The 13,656-nt window shown below is 36.3% G+C and overlaps 2 protein-coding genes across 17 annotated transcripts in view; one reads left to right on the top strand and one right to left on the bottom strand.

Moving 5' to 3' along the window:
* GRIN2B (glutamate ionotropic receptor NMDA type subunit 2B) overlaps positions 1–11,658 on the bottom strand; it is an 849,505-nt gene extending 837,847 nt beyond the window's left edge. For all 14 annotated transcript variants that reach the window (XR_013179559.1, XR_013179558.1, XR_013179557.1 and 11 more), the window contains exons 1-2: positions 11,540–11,658; positions 9,253–9,350 (exon numbers count right to left, since the gene is read on the bottom strand). The gene's annotated coding sequence lies outside the window, so the exon portion shown is untranslated. The remainder of the gene's footprint in view (positions 1–9,252; positions 9,351–11,539) is intronic.
* A 165-nt stretch (positions 11,659–11,823) lies between these two features.
* ATF7IP (activating transcription factor 7 interacting protein) overlaps positions 11,824–13,656 on the top strand; it is a 130,453-nt gene continuing 128,620 nt past the window's right edge. For 2 of the 3 annotated variants that reach the window (XM_077170147.1, XM_077170148.1), the window contains exon 1: positions 12,177–12,371. In XM_077170147.1, the coding sequence (XP_077026262.1) occupies positions 12,196–12,371 (176 nt within the window). In that variant the 5' untranslated portion in view covers positions 12,177–12,195. Of the gene's footprint in view, positions 11,957–12,176; positions 12,372–13,656 lie in introns of those variants that run through there. The other variant, XM_077170151.1, reaches the window with a different exon arrangement.

Below are 13,656 nucleotides of genomic sequence, written 5' to 3' on the forward strand. Positions count from 1 at the left end.
GCAGCCTACTCAATGGGAGAAAATATCTTGGAAACCACAGGTCTCATAACGATTTACTATCCAGAATATAAAAGAAACCCCACAATTCAAACAGTAAAAAGACAAAACAACCCAATAAAAAAAAATGTGCAAAATTCTTGAATAGACATGTTTCCAAAATAAAAATACAAACAGCTAAAAAGAACATGAAAAGATACTCAACATCAGTAGCTATCAGGAAAATGCAAATCAAACCACAATGAGGTATCATTTCACACTTACTAGAATGGTCTCTATTAAATAAAGAGGAAACTAAAACTTTTGGAGAGAACATGGAAAAATAGGAACACTTTTTCATTGCTGGTGGGAATGTAAAATGGTACAGTTGTTGTGTAGGACAGTGTAGCAGTTCTTTAGGAAGCTAAATAAAGAACTTCCATATGATCCTGCAGTCTGCTATTAGTATACACTCAGAAGAACTGAAACAAGGGACATAAACAGACACTTGCACACATATGTTAACAGCCAAAAAATAGAAATCACCCAAGTCTTCATCAACTGATGAATGGATAAACAAAATGTGGTATATAAATATAATGGATTCTTATTCAGTTGTAAAAAAAAAAAATCACGTCCTGATGCACGTGACAACATGGATGAACCTTAAGGACAATATGTTGAATGAAATAAGCCAGACACAAGCAAACAAATATAGTATGATCTCACTAATAGGAACTAAATATAATGAGCAAATGCATGAAGTTACTATCTAGAACATAGTTTACAAGAAGATAGAATGAGGGTAGAGCATGGGGAGCTGATAGTTTGTGCAGAATTTTTAATAAAGTTTATTTTTTTAGAAATGGGTGGGGTGATTGTAGCATATTATTGTCAGTATAATTAACAGTGCTGAATCATGCATGTGATTTTTAATTGAAAGGGGAAGTTTTGGGTCATGTATGTCACTAAAAGGAAAACTAGTGAATGAAATATGGGAGCGCATAATATAGTGAACTCTGTTGAGGACGACAAATGTGGTTAATAGTAGAAATATAAGAATGTTCTTCTATGCACTAGAACAAATGTATGTCACTATTGCAAGGTCAATAGTAGGGTGGTGTTCTAGTTTGCAAGCTGCCAGAATGCGATATACCAGAAATGGAATGGCTTTTAAAAAGGGAAATTTATTAAGTTACAAAGTTTATATGTTCCAAGGCCATGAAAATGTTCAAATTAAAGCAAGGCTCTAGAAATGAGGCCTCCAGGGAAAGATACCTTGGTTTAAGAAGGTCAATGACGTTCAGGGTTTCTCTCTCAACTGGAAAGGCACATGGCAAACACGGAAATGTCTGCTTTATCTCCGGGCTTCTTGTTTCATGAAGCTCCCCCAGGGGTGTTTTCCTTCTTCATCTTCAAGGGTCTCTGGCTGCGTGGGTTCTCGTGGTTCTAAAGCTTTTTCCAAAATGGTTCCCTCTTAAAGGGCTCCAGTAAGCACCCCCACCTTGAATAGGTAGAGACACATCTCCATGGAAACCATCTAATCAAAAGTTACCACCCACAATTGGGTGGGTCACATCTCCATGGATAATCAAAAAGCTCCCACTCTGCAATATTGAGTGAGCATTAAAGGACATGGCTTTTCTGGAATACACCACAGATTCAAACCAGAATACACCCAATGCAAACTATGGACTAGTTATAAGTAATATTATAATATTCTTCCACATTGTAACAAAGGTACCAGACCAATGCCATGTGTTATGAATGGGATAAAAGGGAAATTGGTTTTTTCTTTTTGGAGCAATGAAAATGTTCTAAAATTAATTATACTGGTGAAAGCACAACTCCATCATTATACTGAGATTGTACATTGGATGGATTGTATTGTGTGTGAGTAAAACTGCTAAAATATATATTTTTGAGGGGGGTGGGTGCATGATCCGGGAATCAAACCTGGGTCTCCCATGTGGGAGGCAAGCATTCTACCACTGAACTACCCATGTACCCATAAAACTCCTAAAATAATAATAATAAAAATTAAACAAAAAATATGGCAATGGTGGCTCAGTGGCAGAGTTTTTGCCTGCCATGCTGGAGACCTGGGCTCAGTTTCCGGTGCCTGCCCATGTGAAAAACAAAACAAAAGTAAAAAATAAGAAGAAGAAAATGAAAAAACTCTCTATAAAGAAAAGCCCAGGACCAGATGGCCTCACAGGAGAATTTTACCAAATGTTCCAAGAAGAATCAACACTAATGCTGCTCAAACTCTTCTGAAAAACTGAAAGACTGACATATTGTTAAGATGTCAATTCTACCCAAAATGATTTTACAGATTCAGTGCAACTCCAAGAAAAATTTCAACAGTTTAACTCATTCTTTGAGGCTGACATTGCACTAATTACAAAGCCAGGTGAAGATACCAGAAGAAAAGAAAATTACAGACCATTATCTCTTATGAATATAGACATAATAAGCCTCAACAAAATACTAGCAAATTGAATCTTACCACACATTAAAACAGTTAAACACTGTAATCAGATGGGATTCATCTGATGTATGCAAGGGTGTTTCCACAGAAGGAAATCAATTGATGTAATTCACTATTGTTTTAGTTTCCTCGGCTGCTTAAAGCAGATACCATGAAATGGGTTGGCTTAAGCAAAGGGAATTTATTAGTTTACAGTTTGAGGCTGAAAAATTGTCCAGATCAAGGCATCAACAGATAAACTTTCTTCCTGAAGACTGGCTAACAGTGATCCTTGGCTCTCCTGCCACATGGCAAAGAATATGGTGATGTTTGCTGGTCTCTCCCTTTTCTTATGGATTTCATTGCTTTCAGCTCCTTGCTTCTGTGACTTTCTCTCTCTCTAGATTAATTCAATTTATAAAGGACCCCATTAATAGGATTACATCCCATCCTGGGTCATACTTTAACTGAGGTAGCCTCATCAAAAGATCCTACTTACAATGTTTACACCCACAGAAATGGATTAGATTTAAGAACATGTTTTTTGGGGGCACATACAGCTTCAAGCCACCACAACCATAATACCAAATGAAGGGGGGGAAAAGCATGATTGAATCAGTAAATGCAGAAAAGGCATTTGATAAAATCCAGCAGCCCATCTTGATAAATAAAAAACACTTAGAAAATTAGGAATAGAAGGAAACTTTCTCAATATGAAACTGGGCCAACAGGTAACATCATACTCAGTGGTGAGAGGATGAAAGCTTTCCCTCTAAGATCAAGAACAAGAGAAGGATGCCTATTGATACCACTATTATCAATATTATACTGGAGGTTCTTACCAGAGCAAGTAGGAAAAAAGAAATAATAGGCATGCAAATTGGAAATGAAGAAGTAAAACTTTCCCTATTTGCAGATGACATGATCCTATGTATACAAAACCCAGAGACAGCCACAAAGAAGCTCCTAGAGTTAATAAACAAATTTAGCAAAGTGGCACGAAACCAGGTCAATATTAAAAAATCAGTAATGTTTCTATACCCTAGTAATGAGCAATTTGAAGAGGAAATTTTAAAAAATTGTATTTAAAATAGCAACCAAAAGAATGAAATATCTTGGAATAAATCTAACCAAGTGTAAAAAGAAAACCACAAACCATTGCTAAAAGGAATAAAAGAAGACCTAAGCAAATGGAAGGACTTTCGCTGTTCATGGATTGGGAGACCAAATATTGTTAAGATGTCAATTCTACCCAAAAGGATTTTACAGATTCAATGGAACTCCAATAAAAATTTCAACAACTTCTTTGCAGAAATGGAAAAGTCAATCATCAAATTCAAGTGGAAGGGTATGGGGCCCTGAATAGTCAAAACCATCTTGAAAAAGAACAAACTTGGAAAAGTCACACTTTCAGGTTTTAAAACTTATTACAAAGCTATAGTAATCAAAACAGTATGGAACTTGCACAGGGACATAATTATAAACAATGGAAACATATTGAAGGTTCAGAAGTAAACAACCACATATATTGCCAGTTTATTTTTAACAAAGCATTGCAAGTCCACTCAATGGAGAACAGTCTCTTCAACAAATGGTGCTGGAAATATTGGATTTTCATTTGCAAAAGAATGAAAATAAATCCCTACCTGATATCAGATACAAAAATCAAGTCAAAATGTAAAAGAGAGCTAAATGTAAGAGTCAGAATTATAAAACTCCTAGATGAAAACATAGGGAATCATCTTCAGGACCTTGTGTTATGAAATCATTTCTTTATACCCATACCACAAGGAACAAGAGAAAAAACAGCTAAATGGGTGCGGTGCTGGTTTGAAAGGATGTATGTCCCCTAGAAAAGCCATGTTTTTGTAAAGGCAGAATAATCCCTATTCAATACTGTATATTTGAATGTGTAATTAGATCATCTCCCTGAAGGTGTGATTTAATCAAGAGTGGTTGTTAAGCTGAATTAGCTGGAGGCGTGTCTCCACCCATTTGGGTGGGTCTTGATAAGTTTCCGGAGTCCTATAAAAGAGGAAACATTTTGGAGAATAAGAGATTTGGAGAGAGCAGAGAATGCTGTAGCACCACGAAGTAGAGAGTCCACAAGCCAGTGACCTTTGGAGATAAAGGAAAAGAATGCCTCCCGGGGAGCTTCATGAAACCAGAATCCAGGAGAGAAAACTAGCAGATGACGCTGTGTTCGACATGTGCCCTTCCAGCTGAGAGAGAAGCCCTGACTGTGTTCCCCATGGGCCTTCTCACTTGAGAGAGAAACCCTGAACTTCATTGGCCTTCTTGAACCAAGTCTGGATGGATACCTTTGATTGGATATTTCTAAGGACTTGTTTTAATTGGGACATTTTCCTGGCCTTAGAACTGTAAACTACAACTTATAAATTCCCCTTTTTAAAAGCCATTCTGTTTCTGGTGCATTGCATTCGGGCAGCTAGCAAACTAGAACACCACCCAATTTAAAAAAATAACTTGAATAGATATTTCTTCAAGAAGATAAACAAATGGCCAATAGTACATGAAAAAAAATGCCATTAGGGTCATGCAAATGAATACCACAATGGAATATCATTTCATACCCACTTGAATGGCTACTATTAAACAATTAGAAAATAACAAGTGTTAGAGAGGATTTAGGAGCAATAGGAATATTTGTTCATTGTTGGTGGGAATGTAAAATGGTATAGCTGCTGTGGAAAACAGTTTTCTTGTTCTTCAGAAAGTTCACTATAAAATTACCATATGACAGACAGCCCCACTTCATATATTCAAAACAATGAAAGCAGGGCTTCAAGTGTATATTTACACACTGATATTCCTAGCAGCATTGTTCACAATTGCTAAAAGATGAAAGTAACCCAAGTGTCCATCATCAGATGAACAGATAGCAAAATGTGGCACATACATATATACTGGACTATTTTTTAGCCAGAAAAAGAATGAAGTTCTGATATATGAAACATCATGGATGAACACTGAAAGTGTCATGTTGAGTGAAATAAACCAGGCACAAAAGGAGAAAGATAGTGTGATGTTACTACTACAAAACAATTAGAACATGAAAATTCATAATATCCAAAACTAGAATACGGGTTACAAGGGGCCTGTGTCTTGATAGGGAATCGGGAGTTAACGATGAGATTTTCTGCTTTAGGTAATGGAAAATTTTCAGAATGGATGATGGTGAATGCAACAAAACTTTTTCAATGTAGTTTCACACCACTGAATTGTATATTTGAATGTCACTTAAAGGGGGGCATTTTAGGTTGTATATATTTTACTGAATAAACATTTAAATAAATCACAGGAGTCTAAAACAAGTTAACCTAAGTTAGTTGGCTAAAGCTGAGGAAATGCAATTTACCAGAAATGGATTGCCTTTTACAGGGGGATTGATTCACTCATAAGCTTACATTTCTCAGGTCATGACAATGTTTAAATCAAGGCAGTAGGTGATGCTTTCTTCCTGAAGCTCCTCTGTCACATGGCAAGGCACCTGGCACCGTCTGCTGGTCTTTCCCTTCTCTTCTAACCTTGTTGCTTTCAGCTTCTAGTGGCTGTTCTGTGGCTTTATTAGCTTCTGTGTGTTTCTCTTTGTTTCTGTCTTTTTTTTCTCTGTTTTCTGCATTTCATTCTCTTATTAAGGACTCCGGAAAAAGGATTAAAACTCACCTGAGTCATGACTCAACTGAAATAACTTAATCCGAAGGTCCTATCCACAATAGGTCTACACCCACAGGAATGGATTAGCTTTAAGGATATGATCTTTCCTTGCATCCAAAAAAGCTACAAACCATCACAACCCTCATGTAAACTGTGGACTATAGCTAATAGTACAACTATAGTTATATTGTTTCATAAATTGTAACAAAATTACAATTTTATCACAATGTAAAGTGTTAATAGTATATGGGAACTTTGTAGTTTATGCATTTTTTTTCTGTAAACTTAAAGTTCTCTAAAAGAAAAAAATTACCAAAAAAATAATAAACCATATACAATTCTAGAAGTCAATATTATTTGGTTATAATGTAAAAAGTGAATATCATGTTTCATATGTTTTAAATGAAGATCTACATATTATATTTAAATTTAAGTCATATGAATTAATATTTCAAAATGTATTCTAGCAGCCCCATAAAATGTTGGGAACTGTTAAATAATTTCTGAGTCTTACAGAACTACAAACTGAATTATACGAAGAAGCAAGAAAACAGATACTTGACAGTACTGGCAAATAAATTTGATATGTAAGAATTATTGTATCTGGGCTAATTTATAGGAAGTATTTGCAAACTCAATTTGTTTCTCTTTTTTTCTGCTCAAATCTTCACACTATGTAGCTATGTGTTTCTTAACCCACAGAACTTCATAGAATTTTGATACAGTTACCTTTTGTTTTTAGGACATAGAGTTAGAAATGTGAGGAAGCTTTCCCATCTGACTTTGAATAATATAAGGAGGGGAGATATTTTAGATTATGGTTTCCACTATGGCAGTGATGAGTATCACATCCTGGGTGATAAAGGTGTCTGTGTGTTCTCTGAAACGTGTGTATGTTTTGATATGTAGGGGTCCTGTAAAATGTGGGCACCAGGGCAGTGATACCCATTTCCTAGCTATAACTGCAGTATTGATTCTATCCTTTTTACTGAGGACCAGTTAAAAATCTTTCAGCAGGACTTATTTCACCCATTCAGGAGCCTATCTACCTTAGAGGCTCGTTCTAATGGTCCTTCACTTCTCCGTAGACTTCCTATATTAGTTTTCTATTATTTATCAATAAATTATCATAAATTTAGTGGCTTGACACAACATACATTAACTCACAATTTCAGATGGTCAGGAATATGTATCCCTTGCTGAGTTTCTCACAAGACTGCAATCAAGGGGTCAACCAGAATGCACTTTCCTTTCAAGTATTTATGGAAGAATCTACTTTTAAGCTCATTTAGTTTCTTGGCAGAATTTCCTCATGGCTCTATGACTGAGAGACATGGCCTTTTTGCAGGCTGTTGGCTGGAGGTCACCCTTTGGTCTGAGTGACTACATGCACCTTCTGAAGTCCTCCTGTAGTTACTTGTTATGTGGGCTTCCGCAACATGGCTGCTTTGCTCATCAAGTTAGCATGGAGAATTTCTTTCCTCAGGGAGGGTCCAGTCCCTTTTTTATAAACAGCGCTCACCAGATTAAGTAAGGTTCATATAGGATAATCTCTCTTTTGATTAACTCAAAATCAATTGATGTGGGATCTTAATTACATCTGCAAATATTTTGCCATATTCTATTTGCAAGGAGTGTGTTACAATTTCTCTCTACACTCATGGGAAGATGATTATATAGGATATTAACTCCAGGGAGAAGGTATCATGGAATCCATCTTAGAATTCTGACTACCAGACTTCCTGTTTTCAAGAGTTGTTTCTTGAATTTTCCCAGGTTTGCCTACTCACTTCCTCAATAAACTTTTCTGCAAATTGGAGGCCAGTAATACAATTATTAGGTTGTGGTTGAATCATCTTTTTCCTAATGGGAGTGTGGGGAGTGTAGATATAAACTACTCAAGTTGAGTTTCCTCTGTATTACTAGTACTCCTATAAATACCACTACTATAAATACTGTAAGCTAACACATATTCAGCTCTTATTATATATCCAGCATTGTTTGAAATGCTTTACTGCAATGTAACCTTCATAAAAACCTTATCAGGTAAGGCTATTTTTTATTATTTCCATTTCATACATGTTGGAAAGAAAACTGTACCAGAAAGAGAATAAATGTTCATCTGATTGTGGAGAAGAAAATAATTTATTAAAGATCTTGCCAGAAGGGGTACACAACCGCAATGTGGTGGCTGGTGTGCCAAACAACAGGAGGCAGAAACATTTATTACCTAAGCCTAACACGGGAATCACCCTCCTCTGTTTTCTCATTGTCTGGGTACTCCAAAGGTTACAACCTACCTGAGAGGTCTAACTCACATTTTTTTCCCATATAAGGAAATGGTGCCAATCATTAAGCATACATAAGAGGCTCCTTCCCCCTTCCCAACTGTGGAACTGGTCTGGGCTGGTTTTTCAGCCTTTTGTTTAGTAAATTTTGTTTTCCCCCATTCCATGCCATTTTGTGTGAAAACTAAATTTAATTTTATTCTTACATACATAGGGATGCATTGCATAGAGATATATAAACAACAAGTAAGATGCAAATACAGGATTTGAATTCATATAGTTAGTTTCAGAGCATATTTTCTTAATCACTACTTTATGCTATGTTTTATAAGTATTTAGAAATTTCAGTTTTCTCCTTTGGCTATTCTTTTTTGTTTTCCTTCTTCAATTGCTGCAATTGAAGTTCATTTATTTTATTTTTGGTTTTCTTTTACTGTTTTTTTCTTTTCTCTTGTGAGATTATCTGATCTGCTTTACTATAGCAATATTATTTAAGAAGAATGTTAGTATGAACCAATAAGGCTATACATGGATAAAATGTGGAAATACTTTGGTCTGATTAGTAAATAGGTGCCAGAGTTAGTTTGCAGCTGTATGTACCCCCCCCAAAATTAATCTATCCCTGTGGGTGTGAATGCATTGTAAGTAGGATCTTTTGTTGACGTGACTTCAGCTGAGGTGTGACCTACCTCAATCAGGGTGGGTCTTAATCCTGTTACTGGAGTCCTTTATAAGTGGAATGAAACTCTGACAGAGGGAGAAAGCCATGGAAGCAAGAAAAGAAATCAACAAAACCCAGAAGAGAGGAGAGAGATGAATTGACAATGCTTTGTACCTTACCATGTGGCAGAGGAGCCAAGAATCGGCAGCAGCAGGTCTTTGGGACAAATGCATCACCCTGATGCTGCCTTTATTTGGACATTTTCTTAGCATCAAAACTGTAAGAGAATAAATTTCTTTTATGTAAGCCAAACCATTTCATGGTATTTGCTGGAGCAGCCTAAGAAACTAAAACATTGTCCTAACTCTGAATGCCCCTCAGTTCCTAGCTCATGACTCCTTTATTTCCACATAATTCAGCAATTAAAGGATTAATATTTGATAAAATAAGGGGTCTTCATGCCTGCTTTCATTCTGATTGATAAGTGCCTAGTGCCATAGGGACTAATAAACATTTTGAATACTATTTCTCCTAGAAGTTGAATCCAACCCCTATTTATTCTTTGTGTTTTCTGTTTTATCTAACCTGAATTCTCTTTCTTTTGTAGCTAGTTTGACAGTCAGACTTTAAATTCTGCATGATTAGTCAGATCAAGTTACATCTCTGTGAAGTTTTTCCACATAATAAGGAAGATTTGGGTGCTCTTCTTTTATATTTCTTTTATACTTGGTATATATCTTCCTAGTAGTAAAGTTCTCATATTTATCTCTATATATGATTCTTACACTTATAGACCAATGGCAGAGGCAGTGTTATTTCCTTTGGGCATCTCCAGTGTGTGTAACAGTATCTGAATGCAGTATAAATAGTATGCGTGTTGAATGAATCAGTTAGATTAGTTAGATAAAATAAACAGGCAAAGTGGCCAAAGAGACTGTTTGTAAAAATGTGTGATTAGGGATATCTGGCAAGATTCAAATAAAATAAAACTAGGTATTGGGAGACAAACATAGAATGTGACGTTATCTAAGACAACTGATCAGTGAATTAATGCTAAACTATTTACTCTTTTCCATTAGCACAATTCAGAGATTCCGTTTATTTGCTTATTAAAGAAATATAAAGAGAAACCTAATGGGTTTGATTATTCCAATCCCATCTCTATTGTTATAGAATGGAACTCTTTTTTTTTTTTTTGCATGGGCAGTCACTGAGAATTGAACCTGGGTCTCTGGCATGGCAGGCCAGAACTCTGCCTGCTGAGCCATCATGGCCTGCCCTATAGAATGGAACTTTTAATATTTATACTAATATTTTAATTTACTGAGCATATATTTTATAATTTGAGCATCTATGTACTAAATAAATTATGCCAAAATTTTATTATAATTGAATACCTATTTATCACTTGAGCACTCTTAAATACTATGTTCTGTGCTGAATATTTACAAAGTTTAGTAATTAATGAATGCAAATCTAATCATGTCATTTCCTGACAAACTCTTTTAAGAGATTCCTTATTGGCTTCAGGATAAGGTACAGGTTTTGATAAAGAAATTTATTAAATCACCTCTGATGTGAGATTCTCTCACATAAGGAGGAAGAAGGAAGGCTGTTATGATTCCTGAAGTCTGGATTAGGTAATCCTTTTAAAAGCTATTCTGTGTTTCAAACCAGTTGAAAGTCTCAAGTTATAAAAATATTAAACACCCTGTGCTAATCTTGTATTACTTAGAACATTTTTCTTTTTAGTTTTCCATCTCTTCCACTAGAGTATAAAATTCTTGAGAAAAGGAACAGTGTCATACTCACTGTTTAATTCCAGCATCTAACATATTTCTGGAGAAGAGTGGGGTGGAGAAGAGTGGGGTGATTGCTAAATAAACAGTGAATAGATAGATTAAGGGAGAAATTCCTTAAAAAAAAAACCACCACCAAATCTTAGGAACTGATAAGGCTCCTCCTCCTTTGCAAAACACATTTATACTACTTATCTCATCAGTTGACCCTCTCAACCAACTTGAACCACAGGCAATATTTCCACTTTACAGATGAGAAAACTGAGTAAAACACTTATTCCAGCCAACAGGTAAGTAAGAAGTAGAAACATGATGTGAGCCCAGATCTCCCAATTAGTAGGGTAGTGCCCTCTCTACACCTTGTGGTCTTCAAGTGAATGTTCATTACCAAGGTAAAATTGAATGCGATGGACACAAATTTTGGTGGAAGGATATGATCGGAAATGCTCGCTGTGTCACAGAAAACTGAAAGAAAAGATATCTTGTCTCCATTTCCTCATTACTAATACAGTTCAAAGTATGTTTTGTGAATTAAAAACAGAAAAGAACTAAATATATTCAGCTTCCTTTTTTGAAAATGTTTTCTTAGTTCTTCAACTCTCACATATCCACTTCCTTTTTTCTTTCCTATGCCTCATAGAGGGCGCTCACAAAGTGCTTTACTCACTGATTGTACAAAGGTCCACTCAGAAATACACCTCACGCTGCAACTAAAAGTCGCAGCGCCACCACCTCATACTTCCTTCTGGTTTCCACGGTAGGAGGCGGGGCCAAATTTCCTCATTCAAATAAAAACCCAGGATATTTGCATGGGGAACGGCCAGTCCGTAAGCCTATTGGTTGATAGCCTAATGGGCGTGGTCAACACACGCGCACGGAGACCCGCCTACATTAATTTGCATAACGGCCCCGGCGCGTGCAAGAGAGAAGCGGGTTTGTTTTTGAATCTGCGGAGGCGGCGGCAGCAGCGGCGGCCCGGCGGCTGAGGCGCGCGAGACTGAGGCGGCAACGTTCGGGACGGCGGCGCGGGACGGCTCTGTCAGAAGGAATTTGGTTCCCCCTCCCTCAACTCCCGCCCCAAAAGGTATATGTGAATCCCAGGGGCTCTTATGACCACATTTTCTTGAATTTCTATTGTATTTCTGAAGAGTAAAGACCGCATTATGGCGGCTGCTGGAGTTGTGTTTGCGCCTGCGCGGTTGCGGAGTTGCGGACGGGCGCTGCATGGGAGCACGTGATCTTGCGGGGGTAGGGCTCTAGCTGCAGTTGTGCAGCTTGGCGGGGCGGTGGCTGCGCAAGCGCAATATTCATTTTCAAGATCTAATGTTCTTATTGGGCGCCATTTGGGTTCTAGATTTATTTTTCCATATTTTTCAGGGGTTTCATTCTGTTGCCTCCAAATTTCCATATTTTTCATGGAAGACCTTTATTTTATATCTTATTTCTTTACCGACTTCAAGCTCTCCTCAATTTCTCCGATTCTCTGAGAAGCTGTGGAGGTGATTTTCTGTAAAACTGTGTGACTTGTGGTTCTCGATTATAATTTCATTTTTTTTGGGTGTTGCTGAATTCATGTTTTATTAGGAAGTTAACGATCAGTTTCTTGCATCTAATAGTGTTTTCCTGGGAAGTGCATGTATTTGAATTGCATATTAGCAAATATTTAACCCTATTTTTACCAGTTCTATCATGGTTGTGTGGAATGTTTGCAGAATAGAAACAATTTGTGTTTTGAAACTAATAGGGGGAACCTGGGAAGCAGTGAAAGAACATACAATGTAGTTTTAAAAGAAACCTCGTTTTTTTTTTTAATCTTAACTAAGTTTTAATTTTTATAAGTTTATGTGTCTCTGAACCTACTTAAATGTGAATTTCACATTTTTTCAGTCTTCGATCACTTGTTTATTTCTGAAATACTTAATTTTGGTTAGCTTATTATTGTTATTCTTTTAAAAATCTTTCTTATTTTATTTGTCAGTATGAAAATTATACTTCACAGTGAAGTATAATACTTGGTCAATTGTTCTGATAAAGAGTTCCACAAAGTCCCAACTACACTGAAGTCTTTGTGAGGAAAACAAGTAACCACCAGTAAAACTTAGTTGATTGTTAATAACTCCCATGTTAATGTGTAGAAGATACAATTGTTTTAATTTTTTTAATAGTGTGCTTGATTTTAGTTTCTTGAAAAAGGTGGTTATAATTGCTCATGTATTATTTATTTAGTTCAAATAGTCTCATTTTAAGTCGTATATGACTCCTCTGAGTGAAGTTATTTGATATGATTTCCCATTATGCAAATTATTTCTTATGAGGCTAAAAACTTGTAAAACAATTTTCATAAACTTTGTCAGTGGTTTGTATATATAACAATTTGTTTAGCATTATATAGCCCTAAATTTAAATCATTCTGTCAGTGAAGAAGTGGCAGTGTTTTATAATCATGGTCAGTTTGGGAACGTTTTTATTGCCTTAAATCAACCTCCTTGGTAACTATTAACTAGATTTAATTGAAAAGGATAGTTTTGAATGGTGGATATTTAAATGATGTCACCAGAGATAGAGTGATAGGAAACATTTTTTTTTCTCATCAAAATCTTTAGTATGTTTCAAATTTAATTCCTTCAACTCTGAAGTCTTCTATGCAGAAATGTCTTTCGAGGGCAGTTGTGTAATCTTGTCCCTTTATTCTTCTGGGGTGGTTACCCAACACTCCCCTTCCCCCCACCCAAGAACGCGCGCACAGACACACACACACACACACACACACGAACAAATCCAGGA

Source organism: Tamandua tetradactyla, chromosome 7, assembly GCF_023851605.1.
Source record: "Tamandua tetradactyla isolate mTamTet1 chromosome 7, mTamTet1.pri, whole genome shotgun sequence".
NCBI classification, from domain to species: Eukaryota; Metazoa; Chordata; class Mammalia; order Pilosa; family Myrmecophagidae; genus Tamandua; species Tamandua tetradactyla.